At 45.0% G+C, this 27,303-nt stretch overlaps 1 protein-coding gene across 1 annotated transcript in view; it reads left to right on the forward strand.

The window, feature by feature from the left end:
* The window catches only part of ZC3H15 (zinc finger CCCH-type containing 15), a gene marked incomplete in the record, with an annotated part of 1,627,349 nt that overhangs the window by 583,366 nt on the left and 1,016,680 nt on the right, over positions 1 to 27,303 (forward strand). The window contains 1 exon segment of the mRNA XM_044075122.1: positions 18,695 to 18,847. Within this exon segment, the coding sequence (XP_043931057.1) occupies positions 18,695 to 18,847 (153 nt within the window).

A 27,303-nucleotide genomic window follows, 5' to 3' on the forward strand; every position in this document is an offset into this window, starting at 1 on the left:
CTGTTCCAGCGGAGTTGGTCCTGAGGGGCTCTAGGTCCATGGCTTCGCCGATAGCACTTCTTTCTCTGCCAGACTCGCTCCACTCCCGGGATCTCCACAGGGGCCCATTTTGTGTCTCCCCCTCCGCTCCACGGTGACCCCAGGTGACCCCTCTCCTCCTCGGGGGGGGGGGGGGGCCGGGCGGTCAGACAGTCCAAGGCACGTGGGGAGCGAGACCTTACGTACATCAACAAGCAAGGGGGAACAAGGTCTTACCCCTTGTCGCAGAGGCCATGAGAGTTGGGAATGGGGCACCAACCACCATCGCTTTTCAAAGGGGAACAAGGTCTTACCCTCTTTATTAGAGGCCATGAGAGTTTGGGGAATGGGCAATCTCCAAATCGCTTTCTCATAATGCGCACATTCCTCAAACACCAAGTCGCGACAGTTTTTTCTCTAATAATACCTCTCGATTACCCCACCCCAGGCAGCTCTGGTGCATGCAACCATCCACTAGAAAGGTTTATCTACCGGAGCAATGGAAACGCTCTCTGTGGTAGGGTGGGCGGGCGCCGCTAAATCCCCTTCACCCTGTAGTGCTTGATTTTCTAACCTCTCTAAACATTTCTTAAAGGTACTTTCCTTTCTCAGGCCCCCCTAAAACAAGCAGTTCCTCCTTGGGACCTTTCTTTGGTCCTACAGGCCTTGACCCCTCCCCTTTTTCGAGACCTTGGCTGGATCTCATGAACTTCAAGCTTTATCAGCTAAACCTCCTTACTTGGTATTTCATCCAAGTATGAAAACAAAGGTGTGTATAAGCTACACTCACTAGATGTTAAGTTTCTCTGTCCGCTGGATTTCACAGTGCATTTTATTGGCTTATCAAGCGTCAGGAAGGCCCGCACCCGGGAGTGTTCATGCCCATTCAAACATTTATTTCCCACTATAAGTTGGATCTTGCATCTAGTAGAGCATCCTTTGGCTCCAGCGGTGCTCGGATATCCTTCCATGATGGCTATCCCCTGGCCTTTCAGTTTCCTGCATATTCCTTGTTACCCTTTTGAGGGTATTGTTGCGTCATGAGGGTAGAGCAGGGCATTATGGGTGAGGAGCTGAGAGCTTGGATCCATAGCTCGGATCCATAACCCACAGGTTGCAGACAAATGAATACACCTACTCAGATGGAACGTTATGGTGAGTACATAACTTCTAATTCTACTGACACCTCTAAAGAACTGGCGTCCAGTTCGGACGACTCCTCTAACCTAGGTTTAACTGCCTTGTCCTTGCGCTTCTTTGAGGAAGCCAGCGTCGGAGCATCCGACGGCATTTTGTAATTGCACCGCTTCCCAAAGACCAACCTTGCACAATCCAACCTTCGCTTAATAGTGCGTTTATTAAACCTAGCACAAAAGCGGCAACCAACAACGTCGTGCTCAGGTCCTAAACAAGGTATACACAAATTATGATAATCTCTATGCGGTATCTGTTTCCCACAAGAAATACAGTTATTCACTTTTTCTGACATCCGGTAAACCACTGAGGCAAGAAAAAACCAAAATATTCCCCAGCAGTACTTAACCAACTCTGACTTCGGTCTGAAACTCATTGAAAATTTCAGAACGAGCGGCACTTGCAACACTGCTTCTGCATCGGACCATGCGGCAAAAAAGACTGGGGATATGACGTCGGTCATGCGCATTTGTACCCTGACATTCTGATGTCAGTCAAATGCGCCCTGACCGACGTCAGCCTTATGCTCTGATATTCGGGCCGAATGAGGGACAGCGGACTACCCAAGTGTTAGGACTGCAGCAATGTGAGATGAAGAACATCGGCCTTCCTACTGGCAATAACCTCAGCCAGGAGGGTTTCTGAACTTCAGGCCCTAATGGCAGTACAACCCTTCCTAATCTTCCACCAAGATAGAGTGTCCATGAGGACTAATCCTACATTTATGCCTAAGGTGGTATCCAGAGTGTCTTTAAACCAGGCAATCCACCTACCTACCTTCTTTCCCAACCCACAAAACAGAGGGGAAAGAATCCTGCATACCTTGGATGTACATAGACAGCTACGCTACTACTTGGACAGAACAAAAAGTAGCAGAAAAACTGACCAGCTTTTTGTAGCCTATGCTACAGGAAGGGAAGGAAAAGCTATTTCCAAACAGACAATCTCCAAATGGATAGGAAATTGCATACGATTCTGTTACTCCTTCCATGGAAAACCAATTCCACAGAACATAAGACCTCATTCTACAAGGGCAACAGCCACTACCACAGCCTTCTTACGAGGAGTGGCAACCAAAGACATTATTGAGGTGGCTACTTGGACCTCCGTGCATACATTTGCCAAGCATTATAATTTGCCTCTATATTCCAGATCCCGAGCAGGGTTTGCCACTGCTGTACTGCAAGGGATCCTAAACACACCATAATCTAGTTTTTCCTCCTCCCTAGTTGGCTATGGTATTCTACCCAGTTGTTATGACTGCAGATGCATCCATGAAGGACATAGTACCGTTTTGTACCTACCATAAATGTAGATGTCGAACTGGATAGCATCTGCAGTCAGGATTACCCTCCTCCTTCCCTCTGTGGTACTCCTAGGGTGTTTACCCTCCTAATAGCTAGCTGGTGGGGAGTCCTTTATGGTGTATTTGTTTGTATATATGTACATACATGCTTATTTTTGTGTTTACCTCTATCTTTTTGGAAACATTGGCATTTATCCAAATTTTAGCCTTCAAGAGGGCTACTGGCATCTGGGGCAAGAAACACTGAGGAAAATGGCGTCGGCTGATGCTTTTATACCCGAAGACCAACAGAGATGACGTCGGGTGAAGTGCGACATCAGCGAAGCGGACCGGACTTTGGAATCCGGCCGACTGAAGGGCTGCCTGACGACAGGACAACCCAGTTGTTATGACTGCAGATGCTATCCAGTTCGGACATCTACATTTATGGTAGGTACAAAACTGTACTTTTTGGAAACTTCCGACACCATTCCTCTAGACAAAACTACTCCAGCACGTGGTGCAGCTAGGCCTCCTGCATCCATGTCCATAAAGGCATTCACCAGGGCTAAAGTTGCTAAACATACAAAAGCTATGCCTCCCAGGGTTATTCCTCAGGGACCCTCTACAAGTTCACAGATTCTTACTTTAGCAGAGGACCTTATTTCCTTGATTAGGGGATCTCAACCTCATCCGGACAGGGGCTCTCAACCTCCTCTAGACAAAAGGCCCAGGATTGAGCCCTCTGATCCCCACTCCTCAGAGGAGGCCTCTGATGGCTCTGCTCTCGGACTACCAGGAGGAGGCTTTTTTCGCCTCACGAGGATTCTGATGCAGAGGAATCCATCCCCTCGGCCTCCCCTCCTGAAGAGCTATCCTTTGGTGAGACCCTTCACACTATGAGAGAGCATTTCAAATGGCAGGGCCAGGAATTTTCTGATTCCAGGAAAAGATTAAGAACTTTTCTGCATTTAACTCAGCATAGACCTTTGGCTATTCCTCCTGTTTTGAATGTCATTGATGATGTGTATTCTGAGTCTAGCATAACCCCTGACACTCTTCCCTCGGCCCCTGTCAAACCCGATAGGTACTACAGGGTCCCGGACTCGCATCATTTTCTTTACAAGGCCCACTCTGCTGATCCAGAAACTATTTCCCAGGGCCCTAAAGGGGTTGCGGCTGCCACCTCTAAAAATCTACTCCCCTCTGAAAGGGAGTCCAGGGCTTTAGAGAGATGGGGTAAAAAAGTGTATACTTCTGCTACTCTTTCTATGAGGGCATGAAATTGTCAATTTCATATGATACAGTACCAAAAGTATTTGTTAGATGAATTGCATAAGAAACTGTCTTCACCTGAACCCCTAGATCGCAAATCACTACAGGATCTGGTACATAACTCCCAGCAGGTTAGTAACCATTTCTTACAATGTGGTTATGATGCATTGGAAGCTTCATGTAGGTCAGCTATGACAGGTGCAGTCATACGTAGGCATGCTTGGCTGAAGGAACAATCTCTGCCAGACCATGTTAAAGCTAAGCTTCTGGATGCTCCACTGCTCAGGAGGTCTTAAAGAAGGTTGAGGAAAATTCAAAATCTGTACAAACAGTTAAAGATTTTCTGCAAGTCCAACCACCAAGATTCAGCAGAAATTGTCCTGCCAAGAATTGGTCCTTTCCGGACACAGAAAGATTTCAGAGAGGCAAGAACAGGCGTGCCAGAGGTAGAGGGCAAGCTAGAGGCTCCTACAGAGGGCGTCAATGGCAGCCTCCCAACCAGAGAGGTAGTGCAGGACCTACAACTGCTGCACAAGGACAGACTCAATGACTTTGATTCCGCCAACCAGGGCTCAATTAGAAGCACCTTTGGGCGGAAAGCTTTCTTTATTCTCAGACAATTGGCACACTATTACAAGAGACAAATGGACACTGCAAATAATACAGAGGATACAGGTTCCATTATCACACATTACCAAAAAGAAAAGGCATGCCAGACCTGCCACCAAATCAAAGGGCAGAGGCTTTGAAACAAATCTCCAACTTAATGCAAATGAAAGCTATAGAAAAGGTTCCTCTTTCAGAACAAGGCCAAGGATTTTATTCCAGACTTTTCCTTGTTCCAAGAAAAGAAAATCAATGGAGGCCTATTCTCGACTTGTCCGCACTAAATACTTATCTCATTGTGCCAAAATTCAAAATACTGACTCTACAGCAACTCCTTCCCATGCTGGGCAAGGGGTCTTGGCTGGTGACTCTAGACCTCAAGGAGGCATACCTGCATGTCCCTATCAGACAAAGTTGCAGAAGACACCTCAGATTTCTTGCAGGCTCAGAGCATTATCAATTCTCAGCATTGCCCTTTGGCTTATCTACTGCGCCCAGAGTATTCACGAAATGCCTGGCATCAGTAATTGCACACTGCAGACTTCAGGGGATTCAAATATACCCATATCTGGACGACTGCCTTATACAAGCGGACAGCCAACAAACTTTGGTAAAGTACTTAAATTATGCCATCCACATACTGCAGGCATTGGGATATACAGTCAACTTTCACAAATCAAGACTTGTTCCATCCCAAAGAATAACTTTTCTGTGTGCGGATTTAGACACAACCACCCAAATGGCTTTTCTCACAGAAGAAAAACAAAGAGAACTACCGGATTACTTCAAGAATCTGACAAGACAAACTCAGCTGACTGCAAGGAAAATCCTGCAGGCCCTGGGTTACATGGCATCTTGCATTCTTCTCATTCCCCAAGCAAGGCTGCATATGAGGAAACTACAATGGAACCTAAGGAGTTTATGGACTCAGCACAGCCACAGCTTAGAAACTTTGATCCCACTCATTCCATGTCTCCAAAAGGAATTTCTGTGGTGGGCTCAAGCAAGCCAATCGAACAGGGGGTCTGCCCTTCAGCAAGCCAATAGCCAGCCAAACTATTACAATGGACGCTTCAGACCACGGTTGGGGAGCACACATGGAGGGCAGATGTATTCAAGGACTATGGTCACAAAAGGAGCTACGCATGCACATAAACCAAAAGGAAATGCTGGCAGTGATGCATGCAATCGAGGCCTTCAAACTCTTTCTGCATCAAGGCCACCTGCTAATAAGGACAGACAACACCACAGTTATGTGGTACATAAACAAGCAAGGAGGCACCCATTCCTACCCTCTTTGCAGACTGGCAATGAATCTATGGGAACTTTCATTGAAACTCAATATAGACCTGCAATCCCAGTTTGTGCCAGGAAAAGACAATATACTGGCGGACAGCTTAAGCAGAAATATCATGGATGCACACGAATGGATGTTGCACCCAGACATCTTCCTACAGATAACACAATCATGGGAAAGGCCAGAGATAGATCTTTTTGCCTCCCCCCACAATCATCAGCTGAAGAAGTTCTGCTCAAGGACATACCACCCACAAGCATGGAAAGTGGACGCCCTATCTTTCAGTTGGAGAACCCTAACAGTTTATGCATTTCCACCTCTTCCATTAATGACCAAGGTCTTACTGAAGATCAGGACAGAGCAGCCAAAAGTGATTCTGATAGCTCCGGACTGGCCAAGACAGCACTGGTACCCACTGTTAAAGAGCATGTCACACACAAAACCATGGCCTCTTCCTCAATGGCCACTTCTCCTGACACAGCACAATTACAAAACTCTGCATTCCAACCTGAAAACCTTGCGACTAACAGCCTGGAAAATACCTTGACTCCTCCTCAGGATACGCTATCCAAGAGAGTGAAGGATATCATCATGGAAGCTCGCAGACCTTCCACAAGAAAGGCATATTCAGCAAAATGGAAAAGATTTCACATTTGGAACACCACAAAGGGCCTAGATGCGACAGTGATGAACATGCCACATATCCTGGAATACTTGGCAGAAATGCTCCACAATGGCCTGTCTTACTCTTCCATTAAAATTCACGCTTCAGCAATTTCAGCAGAGTACAATACTGATCCACCTGTTTTTTCTCATCCTCTCCTAAGACAGTTTCTAAGAGGAATTAAAAACATCAATCCTCCAAGGAAACCTCCAGTGCCTACTTGGGACCTTAACTTCGTGTTGGAAAAACGAACTCTGCCTCCCTTTGAACCAGCAGCATCTGCAGAACTACAGTTCCTGTCTTGGAAGACCGCCTTCCTTCTGGCCATAACCTCAGCAAGAAGAGTATCTGAGTTACAGGCCCTCATGGCAGTACAGCCATTTCTTATTTTTCATCAGGACAGAGTCTCATTGAGAACCAATCCTTCATTTATGCCAAAGGTGGTATCCAGGGTCTCATTAAACCAATACTTTCTTTCCAAATCCACAAAACAAAGGGGAGAAACTTCTGCACACTCTGGACATACACAGACAGTTGCGATACTACTTGGACAGAACTAAAAGCTACAGAAAAACTGACCAGTTGTTGGTAGCATATGCTGCTGGTGCACAAGGAAAAGCAATTTCCAAACATACAATTTCAAAATGGATAGGGAATTGCATTTGTTTCTCTTATTCCTTCCATGAAAATCTGTGCCAGCTAACATTAGACCTCATTCCACCAGAGCCACAGCCACCTCCACAGCCTTCTTAAGAGGGGTGGCTACCAAGGACATTTTAGAAGCTGCTACATGGAGCTCCATGCATACATTTTCCAAGCATTACAATTTACCTTTATATTCCAGATCCAGAGCAGGCTTTGCTACGGCAGTCCTGCAGGGCATTTTAGCTACACCATCCTTTACATAGATCCTCCACCCCCAGTTTGGCTATGGTATTCTACCCATATGTGATGACTGCAGATGCATCCTTGAAGGACATAGTACAGTTTTGTACCTACCATAAATGTAGATGTCTGATAGGTATGCATCTGCAGTCAGGTTTACCCTCCCTCCTTCCCCTCTTTGGTATTTATGGGGTACTTTTCCCTCTCATAGCTAGCTGGGGTTATCTATTATGGTGTATTTGTTGTATGTATATATATATATATATATATATATATATATATATATATATATATATATATATATATATATATATATATATATATAGATATATAGATATATATATATATATAGATATATAGATATATATATATATATAGATATAGATATATATATATATATAGATATATATATATATATATATATATATATATATATATATATATATATATAGATATATATGTTTGTATATATATATATATATATATATATATATATTTCTGTGCATGTTTGGAATTTATTGCATTTATCCAAATTTAGCCTTCCTTTGCGAGCACTTGGCATCTGGGGCAAGAAACACTGAGGAAGATGGCATAGGCTGACGCTTTTATACCCCAGGCGCTCTGACGTCGGGGAGGGGGTGATGTCAGCCGACGCCGGACCCAGACTTTGGAATCCGGCCGACCGAAGGACTGCCTGAGGCAGGATAACCCATATGTGATGACTGCAGATGCATACCTATCGGACATCTACATTTATGGTAGGTACAAAACTGTACTTTTTGTTCATTGTGATGACAAGGTTTAGATCCCTGGAACATGTGGCTCTGAGGGATTGGGATTTCTTTAAGTGGAGCATGCCCAACAGCTCAGGGTTTGACATGGCCTTGTATGTTAATCAGAGATCGCCTCTGAGTAGACGATTTGCCACAGAGTATAGCTGTAGTTTTTTTTTAGACGGTCAGTATATGGCATCATCTTTAGGCCTGTGATTCTTTTAGTGAGGTATTTCTGCTGCCTTTCCAGCTGTTGCCAGTGTCTTGTGAGGTACATACCAAATGGGGCATTATACTCTATAACGGGTCTAATGAGGGATGAGTACAGTGGGACCATGACCTCTTTTTTTTTTTTGGAAGAAAAGCCTTTAGTGATGAGGTGTGCCATATAGAAGGATTTCCTGACTCTTGTGGCGATATCGAAGGTGAGACCACTGTCCACCTGTGTCTCTAAGTCTCTCATCACACTTTCAATGTTTAGTGTACTGTCACCTAAGATGTCCTTCAAGGATGCATCTGCAGTCCTTACAAATGGGTTGTCCTGTCGTCAGGCAGCCCTTCGGTTGGCCGGATTCCAAAGTCTGGGTCTGGCCTCGGCTGGTGTTGCACTTCACCCGACGTCATAGCTGCAGTTCTTCGGGTATAAAGGCATCAGCCGACACCATTTTCCCCAGTCTTTCTTGCCGCGTGGCGCCCGAAGCAGAAGCTGTTCGCAAGTGCCGGTCGGTCAGAACCAGAAGAGTCCATTCCTTCTGCCTCTCCGCCTGAGGAATTTTCTTTTGGGGAAACCTTGCATGCTATGAGGAAACAATTTCAATGGCAGGGCCAGGATTTTTCAGACTCTAGGAAAAGGCTTAGAACCTTTCTGCATTTGCCACAACATAGGCCCTTTAGCCATTCCTCCAGTACTTACTGTTGTGGATGATGCTTTTAATGATGCTTGTACTGCTCCTGATTCTCTTCCTCCGGCCCCTGCTAAGCCCGATAGGTACTACAGGGTTCCGGACACTCATTATCATTTGTATAAGGCCCCTATTGCAGATCCCGAAACTATCTCCCAGGGACCCAAGGCTGTAGCAGCTACTTCTACCAAAAAAACCCTCCCCTCTGAAAGGGAATCTAGGTCCTTAGAGAGATGGGGTAAAAAAGTTTACACTTCTGCTACTCTTTCAGCTAGGGCCTTGAACTGTCAATTCCACATGATGCAGTATCAGGAATTTATGTTAGACCAATTAACTAAAAAACTGTCCTCGGATGAACCATTAGACAAAAAATCTGTACAGGAAATGGTACATAACATTCAACAGGTCAGTAATCATTCCTTAAAATGCGGCTATGATGCACTGGAGGCTTCCTTTAGATCAGCCATGACTGGCACAGTGATCAGAAGACATGCATGGTTAAAAGAGCAGTCCTTACCAGACCATGTTAAATCAAAGCTCCTAGATGCTCCTATGGATAAGCTCAATTTGTTTCGCTTCCCTGCGCAGCAGGTGCTGAAGAAGGTGGAAAAGAAAGCAAAATCTGTCCAGACAGTCAAGGATTTCTTACAGGTCCAGCCTCCAAGGTTTAGCAGGAACTGGCCTTCCAAAAATTGGTCCTTTCCAGACTCCTCCAGAGCTCCGAGAGGCAGGAATAGGCGCTCAAGAGGCAGGGGTCAATCCAGAGGTGCCTGCAGGGGACGTCAGTGGCAGGCTAACAACCAGCGAGGTACAGCCACAGATCCAGCCACTACCACCTCCACAGGACAATCACAGTGACTTGGCTCTGGCACCGCCTACCAGGGAACAACTAGAGGCACCCCTAGGCGGGAAGCTAGCCTTATTTTTAGTAAACTGGCATTACATCACAGGAGACAAATGGATTTTACAGACAATAGACCAAGGTTACAGGTTTCACTTCCATACTCTACCAAGGAAGAGAGGAATGCCAAACCTACCTCCAAATCAGAAGAAAGAAGCTCTAGAACAAATAACTCTCTTACTAAGGATGAGCGCTATAGAAAGGGTACCATCTATGGAAGAAGGGCAAGGATTTTACTCCAGACTCTTCCTGGTACCAAGAAAAGAAAACCAATGGAGACCTATTCTCGACCTGTCCGCTTTAAACACATACCTCATTGTTCCAAAATTCAAAATGCTGACCCTACAGCAGCTTCTTCCCATGCTGGGCAAGGAGTCTTGGCTGGTAACTCTAGATCTCAAGGAGGCATACCTGCACGTCCCCATATGACCAAATTGCAGAAGATACCTCAGATTTCTTGCAGGATCAGAGCATTATCAATTCTCAACATTGCCCTTTGGCTTATCTACTGCGCCCAGAGTATTCACAAAATGCCTGGCATCAGTAATTGCTCATTGCAGGCTTCAGGGAATTCAAATTTACCCTTACCTGGACGACTGCCTGTTACAAGCGGACAACAAAAACAAATTAACAAAAGATTTGGAAAGGGTCATTCATCTACTACAAGCCCTGGGATACACAGTCAATATAAAAAAGTCAAGGCTGATACCATCCCAAAGGATAACCTTCTTGGGTGCAGATCTGGACACATCAAAACAAATGGCTTTCCTGACAGTAGAAAAACAGGAGCAACTCCCTTTGTACTTCATGGCATTAACAAAGAAAAACCAGCTAACAACAAGAAAAGTCCTGCAAGCTCTCGGTTACATGGCATCCTGCATAATATTGATTCCACATGCCAGACTACATATGAGAAAGTTACAGTGGTACCTAAGGAATTTATGGTCTCAGCACAAGCACAGCCTAGAAACCCAAATTCCAATAATTCCATGCCTGAAACAAGAATTCCAATGGTGGGCTCAGGCCTGTCAATCAAACAAGGGACTGCCCTTCCACAGCACTCAACCAAGCCAGACCATCACAACAGATGCCTCAGACCTCGGTTGGGGGGCACACATGCTGGACAAGTGCATACAAGGCTTATGGACTCAAGACCAGCTGCACCTGCACATAAATCAAAAGGAAATGCTGGCAGTAAAACTGGCAATTCAGGCATTCAGACCATTCCTTCGACAGGGTCAACTGCTGATAAGAACGGACAACACCACAGTTATGTGGTACATCAACAAACAGGGAGGCACACATTCATACCCTCTTTGCCGGATGGCAGTGGACCTCTGGAATATGGCACTGAGCTTCAACATTCAGCTACAAGCACTTTTTGTGCCAGGAAAAGAAAATATACTAGCAGACATCCTAAGCAGAACTACCACGGATGCCCATGAATGGATGCTGCATCCGGACATCTTCAAAACCATTACAGGGAAATGGGGACTACCAGAAATAGACTTATTTGCATCCCCACACAATCACCAACTGAAAAAATTTTGCACAAGGATGTACCACCCACTTGCTTGGAAAGTGGACTCCCTATCTTTCAGTTGGGAAAACCTGACAGCATATGCATTCCCACCTCTTCCTTTGATGCACAAGGTGCTATTGAAGATCAAAGAAGACCGTCCAAGGATCATCCTGATAGCTCCAGACTGGCCAAGGCAACATTGGTACCCATTACTGAGGAGTATGTCTCGGGAACAAATATGGCCTCTACCCCTAGTTCCCTTGCTGTTAACACAGAACAACTTCAAAACCCTGCATCCAAACCTGAAAACACTGCAGCTGGCTGCCTGGAACATTGCATAAGACCAAATAACCCAGATTTATCTCAAAGGGTTAAAGACATTATCATGGAGGCTCGCAGACCCTCAACAAGAAAAAATTATTCAGCAAAATGGAAAATATATCTCATTTGGAGTACTGCAAAAGGAGAGAATGTGTCACTGGTAAACATAGCTAACATCCTAGAATACTTGGCAGAGCTCTTCCACAACGGCCTGTCCTATTCTTCCATTAAGATTCCTGCATCAGCTATTTCAGCAGAATACAACTTGGATCCTCCAATCTTCTCACATCCTCTGCTCAGGCAGTTTCTGAGAGGGATTAAGAATGCAAAGCCACCTAGGAAGCCACCATTGCCAGCATGGGACTTGAACTTTGTGCTAGAAAAGTTGACACTCCCTCCTTTCGAGCCAGCAGCAACAGCAGAATTACAGTTCTTATCATGGAAAACTGCTTTCCTGCTTGCAATCACTTCAGCAAGAAGGGTATCTGAGCTACAGGCATTAATGGCAGTACAGCCCTTCCTGATCTTCCATCAAGATAGAGTGTCCATGAGAACTAATCCTACTTTTATGCCAAAGGTGGTCTCCAGGGTATCTTTAAATCAAGCTATCCACCTACCTACATTCTTCCCCAACCCACAGAACAGGGGAGAAAGAATGCTGCATACCTTGGATGTACATAGACAATTACGTTACTACCTGGACAGGACCAAGAGCAATAGAAAAACTGACCAGCTACTGGTAGCATATGCAACAGGAAAGGAAGGAAAAGCAATTTCAAAACAGACAATCTCTAAGTGGATAGGAAATTGCATTAGATTTTGTTACTCCTACCATGGGAAGAAAACTCCAGAAAACATCAGGCCTCACTCTACAAGGGCTACAGCCACTACCACAGCTTTCTTACGAGGAGTGGCTACCAAAGACATTTTAGAGGCTGCTACTTGGAGCTCCGTGCATACATTTGCCAAGCATTATAATTTACCTTTATACTCCAGATCCTGAGCAGGTTTTGCCACTGCTGTTTTGCAAGGGATCTTAACTACACCATAATCTTATTTCTCCTCCTCCCCCAGTTTGGCTATGGTATTCTACCCATTTGTAAGGACTGCAGATACATCCTTGAAGGACATAGTGCAGTTTTGTACCTACCATAAATGTAGATGTCCGATAGGCATGCATCTGCAGTCAGGATTACCCACCCTCCTTCCCCTCTGTGGTACTCCTAGGGTATTTGCCCATCTTGTAGCTAGCTGGGGGAATCTATTATGGTGTATTTGTTTGTATATATGTACATACATGCTTATTTTTTGTGTGCTCTCTACTATTTGGAACCATTTGCATTTATCCAAATTTAGCCTTCCTAGAGGGCACCTGGCATCTGGGGCAAGAAACACTGAGGAAAATGGCGTCGGCTGATGCCTTTATACCCAAAGAACTGCAGCTATGACGTCGGGTGAAGTGCGACACCAGCCGAGGCCAGACCCAGACTTTGGAATCCGGCTGACCGAAGGGCTGCCTGACGACAGGACAACCCATTTGTAAGGACTGCAGATGCATGCCTATCGGACATCTACATTTATGGTAGGTACAAAACTGTACTTTGTAATTCATGGGTACATGTTTTTTTTCCTAAGGGGATAACTATACATTTCTTGGCATTAGGCTTGAGCCCATGGCTCTGGCACCAGGCATCTGTTTCTGTAAGGCCCTTTTGTAGAATTTCCACCTCATTTGAGGATTCAATAATGGTTCCCAGTTTGCAGTCATCTGCGAACTTTGTTAGCCAGAGTCCCTTAGTGTTGGCCTGTACTTCAGAGAAGTAGATGCCAAAAAAGAGTGGTCCCAGGACTGAACCCTGAGGTACTCCACTTGTCTGGAGCTGGATTTGGAGTCGGCTACTTTTATAGTCTGGGTTTTGTCAGTAAGCCAGTTGGCAACCCATCGAGTGATGTAGGGATTTATGCCCAGCTTAGTAAGTTTATCTATGGTTCCAGATTGGGGGATGGTGTCGAAGGCCTTGGCGAGGTCAAGATAGGCTGTGTGGACTGCCTTACCCTCGTCCACAGCTTTGGAGACTGATTCGAAGAAGTCAGTCAGGTTCAGGAGACAAGATCGCCCCTTCACGAACCCAAACTGGGTGGGGTCCAGTGTTTGATGGTTGCCAATGTCTTTGTTTATATGTTCCATGCCCTTGCAGATCAGGCTAGTCAGACTGATGGGACTAGTTCCCGGGATCCAAGGTAGATCCCCCCCCCCCTTGTGGAGTGGGATAACTGTAGCTGTGCGCCACTCCGTGGACACACAGCCTGAGGTGAGGCTATGATTAAACATGACCCTTAAGTGAGTTGCCAGTTCATTTTGTAGTTCATGTAGTACACAGCCCGGGATGTCATCTGGTCCCATGGGTGCTGTATTCCTAGATTTGGAGAGTGCGGTTTTTACCTGTGTGGCTGTGATTACCGGAATTTGGCAGTCTTTTGGTATTGAGATCGGCCCTTTAGGGGTGAAGTTGGCACTGAATCGATCTGCCAGGATATTGGCAATATCCTTGGGATCAGTATATTTAATGCCATTCTGTTGTAGCTCAGAGCAGATGTGAGCGTTGCCATTTAGATTCTTGACATAACTGTAGAATGCCTTGTGCTTTGGAATCTTTGGCAATTTTATTTTTGTAACTAGCTTGAGGATTTTATGAGGGATCTCAGCTTCTTACTGAGGTTGGTGAGGGAGTTTTTTGCATCCTGGGATTTTCCTCTTCTGCAACAGTTTCTTCCTTCTGTTGTATAGTTTGTTTATAGCAGGGGACCACCAGATCGGCTTCCTTTTTTTGGAGGAGAGCATCTTGGTTTTATTTGGGATGGCATGATTCATGCATGAGTGGATGTGCTCGTACAGTGCTTTAGTGTAGGATTCAGCAGTTGAACTTTCAGATCCCGTCTGCATGGGTGTCATGATATTTGTCACTTCTGACTTCAGTAGCATGAAGTTGGCTTTGGTGAAGTTTTTTACGGAGGTTTCCTTATGGGGTGGTGGGATGTGGATGTCAAGGGTGATTTGCTTATGGTCAGACCTGATCAATGAGGGGGTGACCACTGGTGTGGAGCATCTATCTCCCATGTTGATAATGACCAAGTCTAGGATATTGGAGCCCCTGGTGGGACAATGGATTAGTTGATCCAGGGCCTTGGAATTTATAAATTCCAAGAACCGTTGGGAAAAGGTGTTGGTACCCGAGTTGTTTTCCCAGTTAATAGCAGGGTAGTTGAAATCACCCAGTAATTAGTGTGTTTGTTTGCATCTTAATATTTTCCAGTATATTTAGAAATGTGTAGTGAGAATCTTGGGATATGGTGGAGGATTTGTAGCAAGCTACAGTTTGGGTTGCAGTCTTATTTAGTGTTAGTTGCACCTGGAGAATTTCAGCTGCATTGTGTTGGGCAACTAGCCTGGAGGTGTGAATATCCTTGATGAATATGGGCACTCCTCCACCTTTAGTGTTTTGGTCTTGGTTTTGTGGCCGAAAAGTGTTAAGAATTGTAGCCTGATATTGCAGTGGTGCTCTCTGGAGCCTTGAACCAAGTCTTAGTTACTGCACAGATATCTATTTTTAGGAGTGCCTCGAGAGAGTGCATTTTGAGGTTTAGACTTATAGCATTGAGTAGCATTACCTTCAGATTTTGCATGCTTGTATCTGTTATGGTGGTGGTTTTGTCCTTTGAACCTTGCCTAAAAAAGGCACTATAGGGGGTGGCAAGACCTTTAGCCAGTAACCTGAATCCCAGGGGTGACTGGTGCAGACCATCTCTGGCAAAGCATCGTGGTTTGTCGATCATGTCTTCCCAGGCAGGCAGATACTGGATCCCCTTTGAATGACACGAGAAGCATAGCCAGTTGTTGAAGTCAGTCATTTTGTCCTTGTACTGTGGTATTATTCTGGGTGAAGGCAGGATGCTACTCAGGGCTAGGGTCATACCTGCCTGGGCCACATGATCAGAGAGCTCTTCCATGTCTCTCTTCATGTAGTCCAGGGAGGTACATCTCAAGTCATTCATTCCAATATGGACAATGACAATGTCGTATTTGTACTTGTTGTGGAGTGACTTGAGTGCATGCATTGTGGCGGATCCTGGCACCCGACAGGCAGCTGACTGTAATTTTCTCCTTGTTCAGCCTGGTGAGTGGACATCAGTATGCCTGACAGTAGTCACTTATGACTAAAGTGTTGGGTGCGTTGTCTTGCCTTAGGGGCTGTTGTTGGGTGGCACACTGGTGTTGTGAGCTATATGTCACTTTGGTTGTGACTTGTGTTTGTTTGCGTTTCAGCTTCAGAGGTCCTTGTTGCTTGGGCAGCTTAATGTTAAGGGCCTCTGCATATGTGGGTTTAGTGTTGCCTTGTGTTGTGTTGATGGTGTGGGTTTTGAAGGGCTATGCGTTGCTTGAGGTGTAGTGCAGGTGTTAACCCTTCTCCTCTTGACTGTCTAGCACAATCTTGGCCGTAGAGAGCTTTGCTTCCAGTTTGGCTATGTAAATGCATCTCTCACAGGTTGTAGTGTTGGGTGGTAGGAGAAGAGGGTTGTCTGTGTACATGAGGCAGTTGCTGCATTCCCCCAGTATGCCCAGATTCACCAGGTGGACAGGAGAAATCACTGGAAGCCTGCAGGTCCTGCCCACAGTATTAAGGCAATTAGTCATTTGTTTGACTGTGAGGAAAGATGCTGTCATCCAGGCTGCTGTCAAGGTTTTTCCAACTTTAAGCCTAACCCCTCCTACTCAATGGCAGATGTGAATACATGCAAATGTGAGGATTGTTCAGTGCCTTCCCCTTTCGGTGTTCACGTTCCTGCACCTGCCTCATGAAGGCTACAAAATAAATGTGGTTTGAGAGAGCCAAGTGCATGTCTTGTCTTATTTTCTGTATACCTTGCATCTTTCCCTTTCCATTAGTGCTGATTTTGCAGCAAATCTGCTTGCCTTCTTCTAGGATGGTTGAGTCTGCATTAGCTGCTCACTGACATTTTCATTCACTTGCTGTTCCAGCTTTTATGCAGCTACGTGTACTCTGATCGTGTGGCTCATAGTCAGGGTTTCATTCCTCCATGCCATGAAGCCAAGGTCAAAACGGCTGTAATTTTGATTGCTTTAATGCTGTGGGCAAGACCTGCAGGCCTAAACATGTCTGAGCAGGATGGCAGGGAGAAACTCTGAAACAGCATAGTAGATGACTGTCAGAGATGTCATGGCTGAAGGTGTCCTTTCTCAAGGTGCAGTTTAAGGGCAACATTCTGGATACCCATTTTGAGGGGGGAGGATTGATTCTTGACTAGGCCTCACAGATTCTCATGGGTAGGCTCCTAAGAAGAAACAGGCCTTTAATATTGGCAAAGTTTTTTTATGATCCCCCTGGGTCTCCTTTTCTGTCATTTAGCTCTTTGCTAACCCAAGAAGAGGAAGAAGTTGGTTTTCACACATTAAATGATTTTGCAGTCTCTTGTGATGACCAAGTCGCCCAACGAAAATGACTATATGACTTTATCAGTGCTGCCACACCAGTCCTGACTTCCCATTATAGAGAGTGGTTCTCTGAGAATGTTCAGTTGGAGTGCTACCACTAAGACAGTTTGGTGCTAGTTGGTATTCTGCTGCACTGTGTCACAGAGGTCTAGGTTCCTGTTCCAGAAGGAATCCCGTAAGAGATCAAGCCCTCTTGATGAAGTTCTTCTGACAATCTCAGACTGTACTTTCAAAAGGGGTCGGAGAATTAAGGAGTTAAGGAGCTTATCTTTTGAACCTGCCTTGTTCTGAATGAGGGTCAGCCCCTATAGCCCTTTCCAACACTGGGGTCTGGGACTGTCCTAAGAGCTCTGGGTGGGATTAGCGTACTTGTTAAGGTCTTTACCTTAAAGATACAGGGTACAAGGCTTGATTATGACTTCTAGTTGCTCGCTAGGCTTCTAATCTGCAGACTAATGGCTTAGTATTTACCTGTGATCCTGCATATATGTAGACTTAACGTCATTCAGCATATCTGGAAAAGTCCATTTTCAGATAATGACTAGCCGTGGAAGTGTATTTGCTGTTTCAAAGCACTTTTTGTCACGTAAACGTTTGGAGTCTCTACAGGTGGTTTTCATAGTTTGCTGTGGTGGTTGTCCCTACTTGTAGTGATTAGCTTTTGCCATTGAGTTTTGTTCAGCTACTGTGGTATTCACAAAGGTGTTGGCCATAGTGGCTGAATCCTTGCAGAAGGACCTCTGTGTGTTCTTTCTTGATTACTTTGTTTTGCTAATGCTTCTGGGCTGTGAGCTCCCTTGGGTGCAGTATTGTATATCCACAAATTGAGGGAAGTCCTTTCAGGCCCTTATCAGAGGATTGCCTTTGTAGGTGTGCGGCTAGATAATTTTCAGTGGTAGTTGCTCTCGCCATTACAGTGGGTGCAGAAGATTATGACTTTAACAAACTAAGTGAAGATACAGACATGATTCATACCGTGGTCCCTTGGCTAATGCCACTCTGGTGGCTTACTGCTTAGGATTCACTCCAGCTATGTGATTTGCAGTGCTAGATACAGTAGCTATGTTTTTACCATGACAGCTGATCTCTGAAGACCTTTTTTTTTTTTTTTTACTACTATCCTGAAAGTGGACAGTCTGTCCAGCTAGCACTGGCTGTTTGAGTTCCCTTCATGTCAATTAGTTGCATAGTAATGCATGACATGTTACAGCAGCAGTGATGTTAAATCTTCAAAGTTTTGCATGATGGTGCTTTCTAATGGGTAAGGACCAAACAGGTGGGGATGAGCTTACTTGCATAGTCATTTGGTGCTGTGTGTGTTGTCATTGGTGCATCGTCTTCCCGAAATGCTGAAACATCCAGAAAATATATGCCGAATAGTGATAAGTAGAAAGGATAGATCCAACCATGAGAGTAAGGAATGATGTTCAGCTAATGTGATAAGAATGTGTTTTATTTTCCTGTGTTTGATCAGTAAACATTCACTGTATGTAGACTGAATGTTTGCCTAGTGCATAACACATTTTTTTTTCTCCACAGGAGCCGATCCAAAATCAGTAGTATGTGCTTTTTTCAAACAAGGCCAGTGTTCAAAAGGTGACAAGTGCAAGTTTTCCCATGATCTGTCCTTGGAAAGAAAATGTGAAAAACGAAGTGTTTACATAGATGGAAGAGATGAAGATCTTGAAAAGGGTGAGTTTGCACCCTGGCTTCTGACCAGGTCTTGTTAGATTATCAGCAGTCTAAATTAACTTTTATTGCATTTACCACCATTATAACCTGTATTTTTAATTCAGTGTTTGTGGGAAAAAAGTACTTCTGAACCAGTGTATATGTGTAATTGTTGTGCTTTGATTTGTCGGAGTCTCCTGTCAAGTAACAGTAGATTTTCTGGCTGAAATAACTTTTGCAGTATTCATAATGAATGGGTTATCACTGCCGATGTCTATCTGGGATACCAAAGCTTTACCTTCCCAAGATTGTACATTTGACGAGTGACCTCATCTGTTAAGTGCAACTGTGTATCGGCTGAATTACAAGCATAATTTCTCAGACTACCTTTCTACTAGCTTGAATGCAGGTGAAGTATCCCTTAAATACTTTGTCGTTTAGTCATTAGCACCTTTACTTCGAGTAAACAGATAAATAACCTACTCAAGAACATTACTTTCTTTTTCTAAAGTGCATTTGATTACCAGTATTAGATGTCAGGTAGGAAGGCTAAGTGAGAGTGCGGTAAGGAAATTCCATACAATGATTTGCATACCCAGTGTCTTTTCTGCTTAGGAATGGAACACTACTACAAGGTATGTTTCATTTGCCAGTCTTTTGTACTCTAAACGTTGCAAACTTGTTTTTCCTTGCTCAGCACCTTTTTGGCAACCCAACGTCTTGTATGTTTGGCCTACTCCAAGATGGTGGATTCCTCTTCTCCAGATGTAGAGCTGCCTCTTAAGAAGAACTGTGAAAGACCTACTGTAGATCAGAAACTTGGTGGACTCTTTCCGACTCCAACATACCCACTAAGGTTTCAGAACCTGCGGTATGTTCTATTACTTCTCGGATGCCATCTACTTGAGACCACATTGAAGACTGGTATTGGCATCTGAGTCTCTTACACTGATGAACTAGTGGATAAAGCTGAGCCATGTATCACTATGTTGGAGGGTCCTGAAGGCATTCCTCAGATACTAGTTAGGGACAAGATCCCTGCTAAACTTATTGAGGTATGTCTGTGATCTGAACCTTCAAATTTGTTTCAGGTAGACATCAAAAAACTAAACATGTAACTTCTCCCCCTCCTCCTTAAATTGAGAATAAATGAATACTTTCCTGAAAGCCTGTACCAGTCTGGTATGGCCCTGAAACCCCCTTCCTTTTCTCAGTTTTCCACCCCCCCACCCCCCCAGGGTTGCTGTGGATTCATCTCCTTCTGAAGATGAGGAGGCTTCTGATTCAGATTATTCAGATTATTCCCTGGCATATTCATCCTAAATCCATTACCCTGTCCAACTATATTTGGAGGATAAAACTCCCTTTCTCCTGACTTTACTGTGGAAGAAGTTTCTTTTAAAAAGACCATGTTAAATATGATGAAACATTTTGAGTTGTAGTGTAGGCAGATTACAGAGGTTCCGAAAAGATACTACAACCTCTAGAAATGGGCACTCTTGCCCCTTCCCCGGTTCCCCCTTTTCTTGAGGCCTTCTTGGATGCCTTTCAAGCCAGTTCTGCTACCCCTGACTCTCAGCCTTCTGCCCCCAAAAAGGCCAAACAGATTTTATAAAGTCCCTGATGATCTTAAATTCTTGTTTAAAAATCTTGTGCCAGACCCTTCTGTAGTATCCTTCTTTCCTGATAAATCTTCTAAGTTGCTACCTAATGCTAATACCCTCCCTTCAGACAAGGTTAGAGCTATGGAAAGGTGGGGTACAAAAGGATTAGACCTCCTCCTCCTTGACATTCAGGGCTGTTAATTATCAAACCCAAATGACTTTAGGATAAATGTCAAAATACTCAAGTCCTTAAACAAGATATTCCTGGACTCGCAAGGGACTGACTCTCTATAAACAACAAATGTATTTAAATCAGGCTGCACAAGTAGTAAGAGACAGAATTAAATGTAGTTATAATGTGGAGTCTGCATGTCCTCTGTGTTTGCATGGGTTTCCTCTCGCATTCCAAAGGCATGCATGCAGTAGGTGGATTGGATACTGTAAATTGGCCATGGGTGTGAGTGCGAGTGTGTGTGTGTGAGTGCGGGAGTGTGTGTGTGTGAGTGCTGGGGAGTGTGTGTGTGTGTGTGAGTGCGCGGGAGTGTGTGTGTGTGAGTGCGCGGGAGTGTGTGTGTGTGAGTGCGCGGGAGTGTGTGTGTGTGAGTGCGCGGGAGTGTGTGTGTGTGAGTGCGCGGGAGTGTGTGTGTGTGTGAGTGTGTGTGTGTGTGTGTGAGTGCGCGGGAGTGTGTGTGTGTGTGTGTGTGTGTGTGTGTGTGTGAGTGTGTGTGTGTGAGTGTGAGAGTGTGTGTGTGTGTGTGTGAGTGCGCGGGAGTGTGTGTGTGTGTGTGAGTGCGCGGGAGTGTGTGTGTGTGTGTGTGAGTGCGCGGGAGTGTGTGTGTGTGTGTGTGTGTGTGTGTGTGAGTCTTGGAGTGTGTGTGTGTGAGTGCTGGAGTGTGAGTGTGTGTGTGAAGGAGTGTGTGTGTGTGTGTGTGTGTGTGTGTGTGAGTGTGTGTGTGTGTGTGAGTGTGTGTGTGTGTGTGTGAGTGTGTGTGAGTGTGTGTGTGGAGTGTGTGTGTGTGTGAGTGTGTGTGTGTGTGTGTGTGTGTGTGTGTGTGTGTGAGTGTGTGTGTGTGTGTGTGTGTGTGTGTGTGTGTGTGTGTGTGTGTGTGTGTGTGTGTGTGTGTGTGTGTGTGTGTGTGTGTGAGTGTGTGTGTGTGTGTGTGTGTGTGTGTGTGTGTGTGTGAGTGTGTGTGTGTGTGTGTGTGAGTGCGCAGGAGTGTGTGAGTGTGTGAAAGAACTACAGTGGCAGGGCTAGCCAATCCAGTGGTGTAAACCTTGGCTCTAGATTGTCATTGTTGAAGTGACACCCTGACCCCTTGTGTAATAATGGGAAAAAAGGGTTATGGATGGATGGATGTATAATGCTGTACAGACCTCATCTAGGTCAGCTGCCACTGGTTTCATCCTCTGAAGGTGTGCACAGTTCCACAATCAACCCATACCTGAGGACTTAAAAGCTAAAACTATACAGTTTTCGTTGGAAAAAAACCCTCCTCTTTGGACCTCAGGCAGCCAGTCTTTTCAAAACCTTTCAAGAACAGGGAAAAACACAAAGAACTGCAGATGGCTTCTGTTAACCTCTATACCCAGTACCAAAGAAATTACCCAACAAAACCCACTTTGTTTGCTAGAGATGCTAGGCACAGCCAGAAACATAGGAAGGCCCCCATAAAGAGATTCCCAGAGAAACCACAGAGAGATTCCTCTTCTGGGAATCCTTCCTTTGGAGAAAAGTTTGTGTAACCATCTGCAAAGTATCATGCTCACCATTCCACCAGCCAGGCCCTTCCACTGTGAAAAAGGTTCACTGAGTCCATCTCCACTTGGGAAAAGTTACCACAGACCAATGCATGCTTTTGATTATTTAAAAAAAGAAAGTGGGGTATACCATGTCCCACGTGGTAATCCGTCCTCTAAATGGCATGCCATCTCCTGCCTATACCCAGATGTACCTGCTTCCACTTACTCTACTAGAATTGCAGGCATAAGGCACAGAACCGGTACCCCAGGAATTTGTGGGAAAAGGCTTTTTACTCCAGACTCTCTCTAGTACCAAAGAAAGAAGGGCAGTGGAGACCCATATTAGATCTGTCTCTGCTAAACACTTAGTACCAACTTTCAAAATGCTTTCTCTGCAAACACTGCTTCCTTTCATTCTGCATCAGACTTTTCTAGTGTCTCTAGATGTAAAAGATGCCTACGCATACCTCTCAACCTGGAAACATCAAAAATCTGGACAAGGCCCATGAAAAATAGGTACAAATCTTTGCACTGATTAATGTAAAATTTGCATGCATAATTGCATAACCCCACCCACTCCAGTGGAATTGTGGGATAGCAACTTTCAAACAAAAAATGAAGAATAGAACCAAAGTATAGCACCAGAGTCCCCCTGCAGCCATTCCAATGTCCCATTACCTGACTATTTCACCCCATTTACCATAAACAGTAATGTGTGCATACTGCTTTACTTCTACAATTATTTGGATTTTATTTTTACATTTTATAGCACAATGCACAAACATTGAGATATCTGCTGAACAAAGCAATACTGTCTCACAATGAAAATAGACCTGGCATTAAACCTTCTCTGCCCTTGAAACTCACATTCATTGAAACAGCACTGAAACCCACACCACATCCAAAGAAAATGCATCTGGCCAGTGGTGGATAAAGATTACCTTTGGGCTGTTTTCAAATCATATGCCCCTTGCACACAAAACAAGAAACATACATGCATTCTTTGATGCACCTTCCTGACTCTTCAGTTATATTCTGTGTATAATACAGCACGCTTGTTAGACTTAAGTTTCAGTGGATTTTAAATTTACTGTTTAAACATTAGGCAATGAAACAAAATGGAAGAACAGTTACATGAGAAAAGTCTACATACACACTAATATATATATATATATATATATATAATATATAATAGAATGACAGCAGAAGTGCCGGTCGGCCGACTTCTGAGATTTTCAAATCCGAATTTCAGAACCAAAGTCTTCATTAAAGCTAAGTACCCCATTGGGGAAACCTTTTTCTTGCTCCAGACCGATGTCAGAAAAAGTTAACAATTGTATTTCTTGTGGGAAGCAAATACCTCAGAAGCAAATACCTCATAAGGATTTTCACTCTTACTGTGTTCCTTGCCTAGGTCCTGATCACAGAGTTGCTAGTTTTTGGATTTGTGCTAGATTTAACCAACGCACTATCAAGTGTCTGTTCGATTTTGCATTTCGTTACTTTGGCCGAAGATTTAATTATATAATGCCGTCGGAACAGCAGACAACCGGAGTTTACAAAAATCACAAGGAAAAGGATAGGCATCTGAGGTCCAAAACCGACGACGAAGCCTCTACTAGGCCAGTCGCCAGTTCTCAGTGAGGCGCTTTCGCAGCCCCTGGCGCCCGCTACCTCAGAGCCACAGGTTGCTACCGACTCCCACGTGGAGCCGACTGGGCCTCTGGATACTCAAGGTATTGCACACTCTGAAATCACTCCCTCAGATGGGTCCAGAGCCGCTGACCAGGCATCGGCTTCTGAGGGGGTTTTCAGACCTACACAACTATATATTAAGCCATCTTCAGCTTCAAAGACTAAAGCAGCTCTAAAGACAAAGAAACAACTACAGCATTCTCCTACTCGGACTTCCATGCCTAAAAAAAACAGATGCTCAAAATGGCCGAAGACCTAATTACTTTGATCAGGGGCTCCCATCCCCCTCCTGATAAGAGGCCTAGGCAAGAGACAGAGTATGATGTCCTTCAAGGATGCATCTGCAGTCATCACATATGGGTTGTCCTGCCTCAGGCAGCCCTTCGGTCGGCCGGATTCCAAAGTCTGGGTCCGGCGTCAGCTGACGTCGCCCCTTCCCCGATGTCAGAGCGCCTGGGGTATAAAAGCGTCAGCCGACGCCATCTTCCTCAGTCTTTCTTGCCGCGTGGTGCCCGAAGCAGAAGCAGTTCGCAAGTGCCAGTCGGCCAGCTCCTGTAATTCAGCTACCGAAGACTTCAAAAGCTAAGTACCCCGTTGGGGACTCTTTCTTGCCTCAGCCGATGTCAGATAAAGTTAATAATTGTTTAACTTGTGGGAAACAAATACCTCATAAGGATTTCCACTCTTACTGCCTCCCCTGCCTAGGCCCAGACCACGACGTCTCGGCCTGTTCAGCCTGTGCTTCCTTCAACCGACGCACTCTTAGACGTCGGGCAGAGTTTGCAGAGGAATTTTTTGGGGCTAGTTTTTCATACAAAATGCCGTCGGAGACTCCGACTTCACATTTAATAAAGAAACGAAAGGACAAGGACCGACACACGCGGGCCGCGGTTTCGGCTGAAACCACGGCCAGGCATACCGCGAGTGTCTCGGTCTCGGCTGAAACAGAGTCCTTGGTACTTCCGACACCCGAAACCGCTCAACCGACAACCTCGGCCCCGGAGGCCCCTGCTGAGTCTGTTGTTGAATTTCCTTAAACTGGTGCTTTGGAAACTTCCGACACTATTCCTCTAGACAAAATTACTCCAGCACGTGGTGCAGCTAGGCCTCCTGCATCCATGTCTATAAAGGCATTCACCAGGGCTAAAGTTGCTAAACATACAAAAGCTATGCCTCCCAGGGTTATTCCTCAGGGACCCTCTACAAGTTCACAGATTCTTACTTTAGCAGAGGACCTTATTTCCTTGATTAGGGGATCTCAACCTCATCCAGACAGGGGCTCTCAACCTCCTCTAGACAAAAGGCCCAGGGTTGAGCCCTCTGATCCCCACTCCTCAGAGGAGGCCTCTGATGGCTCTGCTCTCTCGGACTACCAGGAGGAGGCTTTTTCGGCCTACGAGGATTCTGATGCAGAGGAATCCATCCCCTCGGCCTCCCCTCCTGAAGAGCTATCCTTCGGCGAGACCCTTCACACTATGAGAGAGCATTTCAAATGGCAGGGCCAGGAATTTTCTGATTCCAGGAAAAGATTAAGAACTTTTCTGCATTTACCTCAGCATAGACCTTTGGCTATTCCTCCTGTTTTGAATGTCATTGATGATGTGTACTCTGAGTCTAGCTTAACCCCTGACACTCTTCCCCTGGCCACTGTCAAACCCGATAGGTACTACAGGGTCCCGGACTCACATCATTTTCTTTACAAGGCCCACTCTGCTGATCCAGAAACTATTTCCCAGGGCCCTAAAGGGGTTGCGGCTGCCACCTCTAAAAATCCACTCCCCTCTGAAAGGGAGTCCAGGGCTTTAGAGAGATGGGGTAAAAAAGTGTATACTTCTGCTATTCTTTCTATGAGGGCTTTAAATTGTCAATTCCATATGATACAGTACCAAGAGTATTTGTTAGATGAATTGCATAAGAAACTGTCTTCACCTGAACCCCTAGATCGCAAATCACTACAGGATCTGGTACGTAACTCCCAACAGGTTAGTAACCATTTCTTACAATGTGGTTATGATGCATTGGAAGCTTCATGTAGGTCAGCTATGACAGGTGCAGTCATACGTAGGCATGCTTGGCTGAAGGAACAATCTCTGCCAGACCATGTTAAAGCTAAGCTTCTGGATGCTCCCCTGGAAAAGCAAAAGTTATTTGGCTCCACTGCTCAGGAGGTCCTAAAGAAGGTTGAGGAAAAGGCAAAATCTGTACAAACAGATAAAGATTTTCTACAAGTCCAACCACCAAGATTCAGCAGAAATTGGCCTGCCAAGAATTGGTCCTTTCCGGACACCGAAAGATTTCAGAGAGGCAAGAACAGGCGTGCCAGAGGTAGAGGGCAAGCTAGAGGCTCCTACAGAGGGCGTCAATGGCAGCCTCCCAACCAGAGAGCTAGTGCAGGACCTACAACTGCAGCACAAGGACAGACTCAATGACTTTGCTTTGATTCCGCAAACCAGGGCTCAATTAGAAGCACCTTTGGGCGGAAAGCTTTCTTTATTCTCAAACAATTGGCACACTATTACAAGAGACAAATGGACACTGCAAATAATAGACAGAGGATACAGGTTCCATTTTCACACATTGCCAAAAAGAAAAGGCATGCCAGACCTGCCACCAAATCAAAGGGCAGAGGCTTTGAAACAAATCTCCAACTTAATGCAAATGAAAGCTATAGAAAAGGTTCCTCTTTCAGAACAAGGCCAAGGATTTTATTCCAGACTTTTCCTTGTTCCAAGAAAAGAAAATCAATGGAGGCCTATTCTCGACTTGTCCGCACTGAATACTTATCTCATTGTGCCAAAATTCAAAATGCTGACTCTACAGCAACTCCTTCCCATGCTGGGCAAGGGGTCTTGGCTGGTGACTCTAGACCTCAAGGAGGCATACCTGCATGTCCCTATCAGACAAAGTGGCAGAAGACACCTCAGATTTCTTGCAGGCTCAGAGCATTATCAATTCTCAGCATTGCCCTTTGGCTTATCTACTGCGCCCAGAGTATTCACGAAATGCCTGGCATCAGTAATTGCACACTGCAGACTTCAGGGGATTCAAATATACCCATATCTGGATGACTGCCTTATACAAGCGGACAGCCAACAAACTTTGGTAAAGGACTTGAATTATGCCATCCACCTACTGCAGGCATTGGGATATACAGTCAACTTTCACAAATCAAGACTTGTTCCATCCGAAAGAATAACTTTTCTGGGTGCGGATTTAGACACAACCACCCAAATGGCTTTCCTCACAGAAGAAAAACAGACAACTACCGGATTACTTCAAGAATCTGACAAGACAAACTCAGCTGACTGCAAGGAAAATCCTGCAGGCCCTGGGTTACATGGCATCTTGCATTCTTCTCATTCCCCAAGCAAGGTTGCATATGAAGAAACTACAATGGTACCGAAGGAGTTTATGGACTCAGCACAGCCACAGCTTAGA

The sequence above is a fragment of the Protopterus annectens genome, chromosome 6.part0, assembly GCF_019279795.1.
Source record: "Protopterus annectens isolate FY-2018-M chromosome 6.part0, PAN1.0, whole genome shotgun sequence".
Classification (NCBI taxonomy): Eukaryota; Metazoa; Chordata; order Ceratodontiformes; family Protopteridae; genus Protopterus; species Protopterus annectens.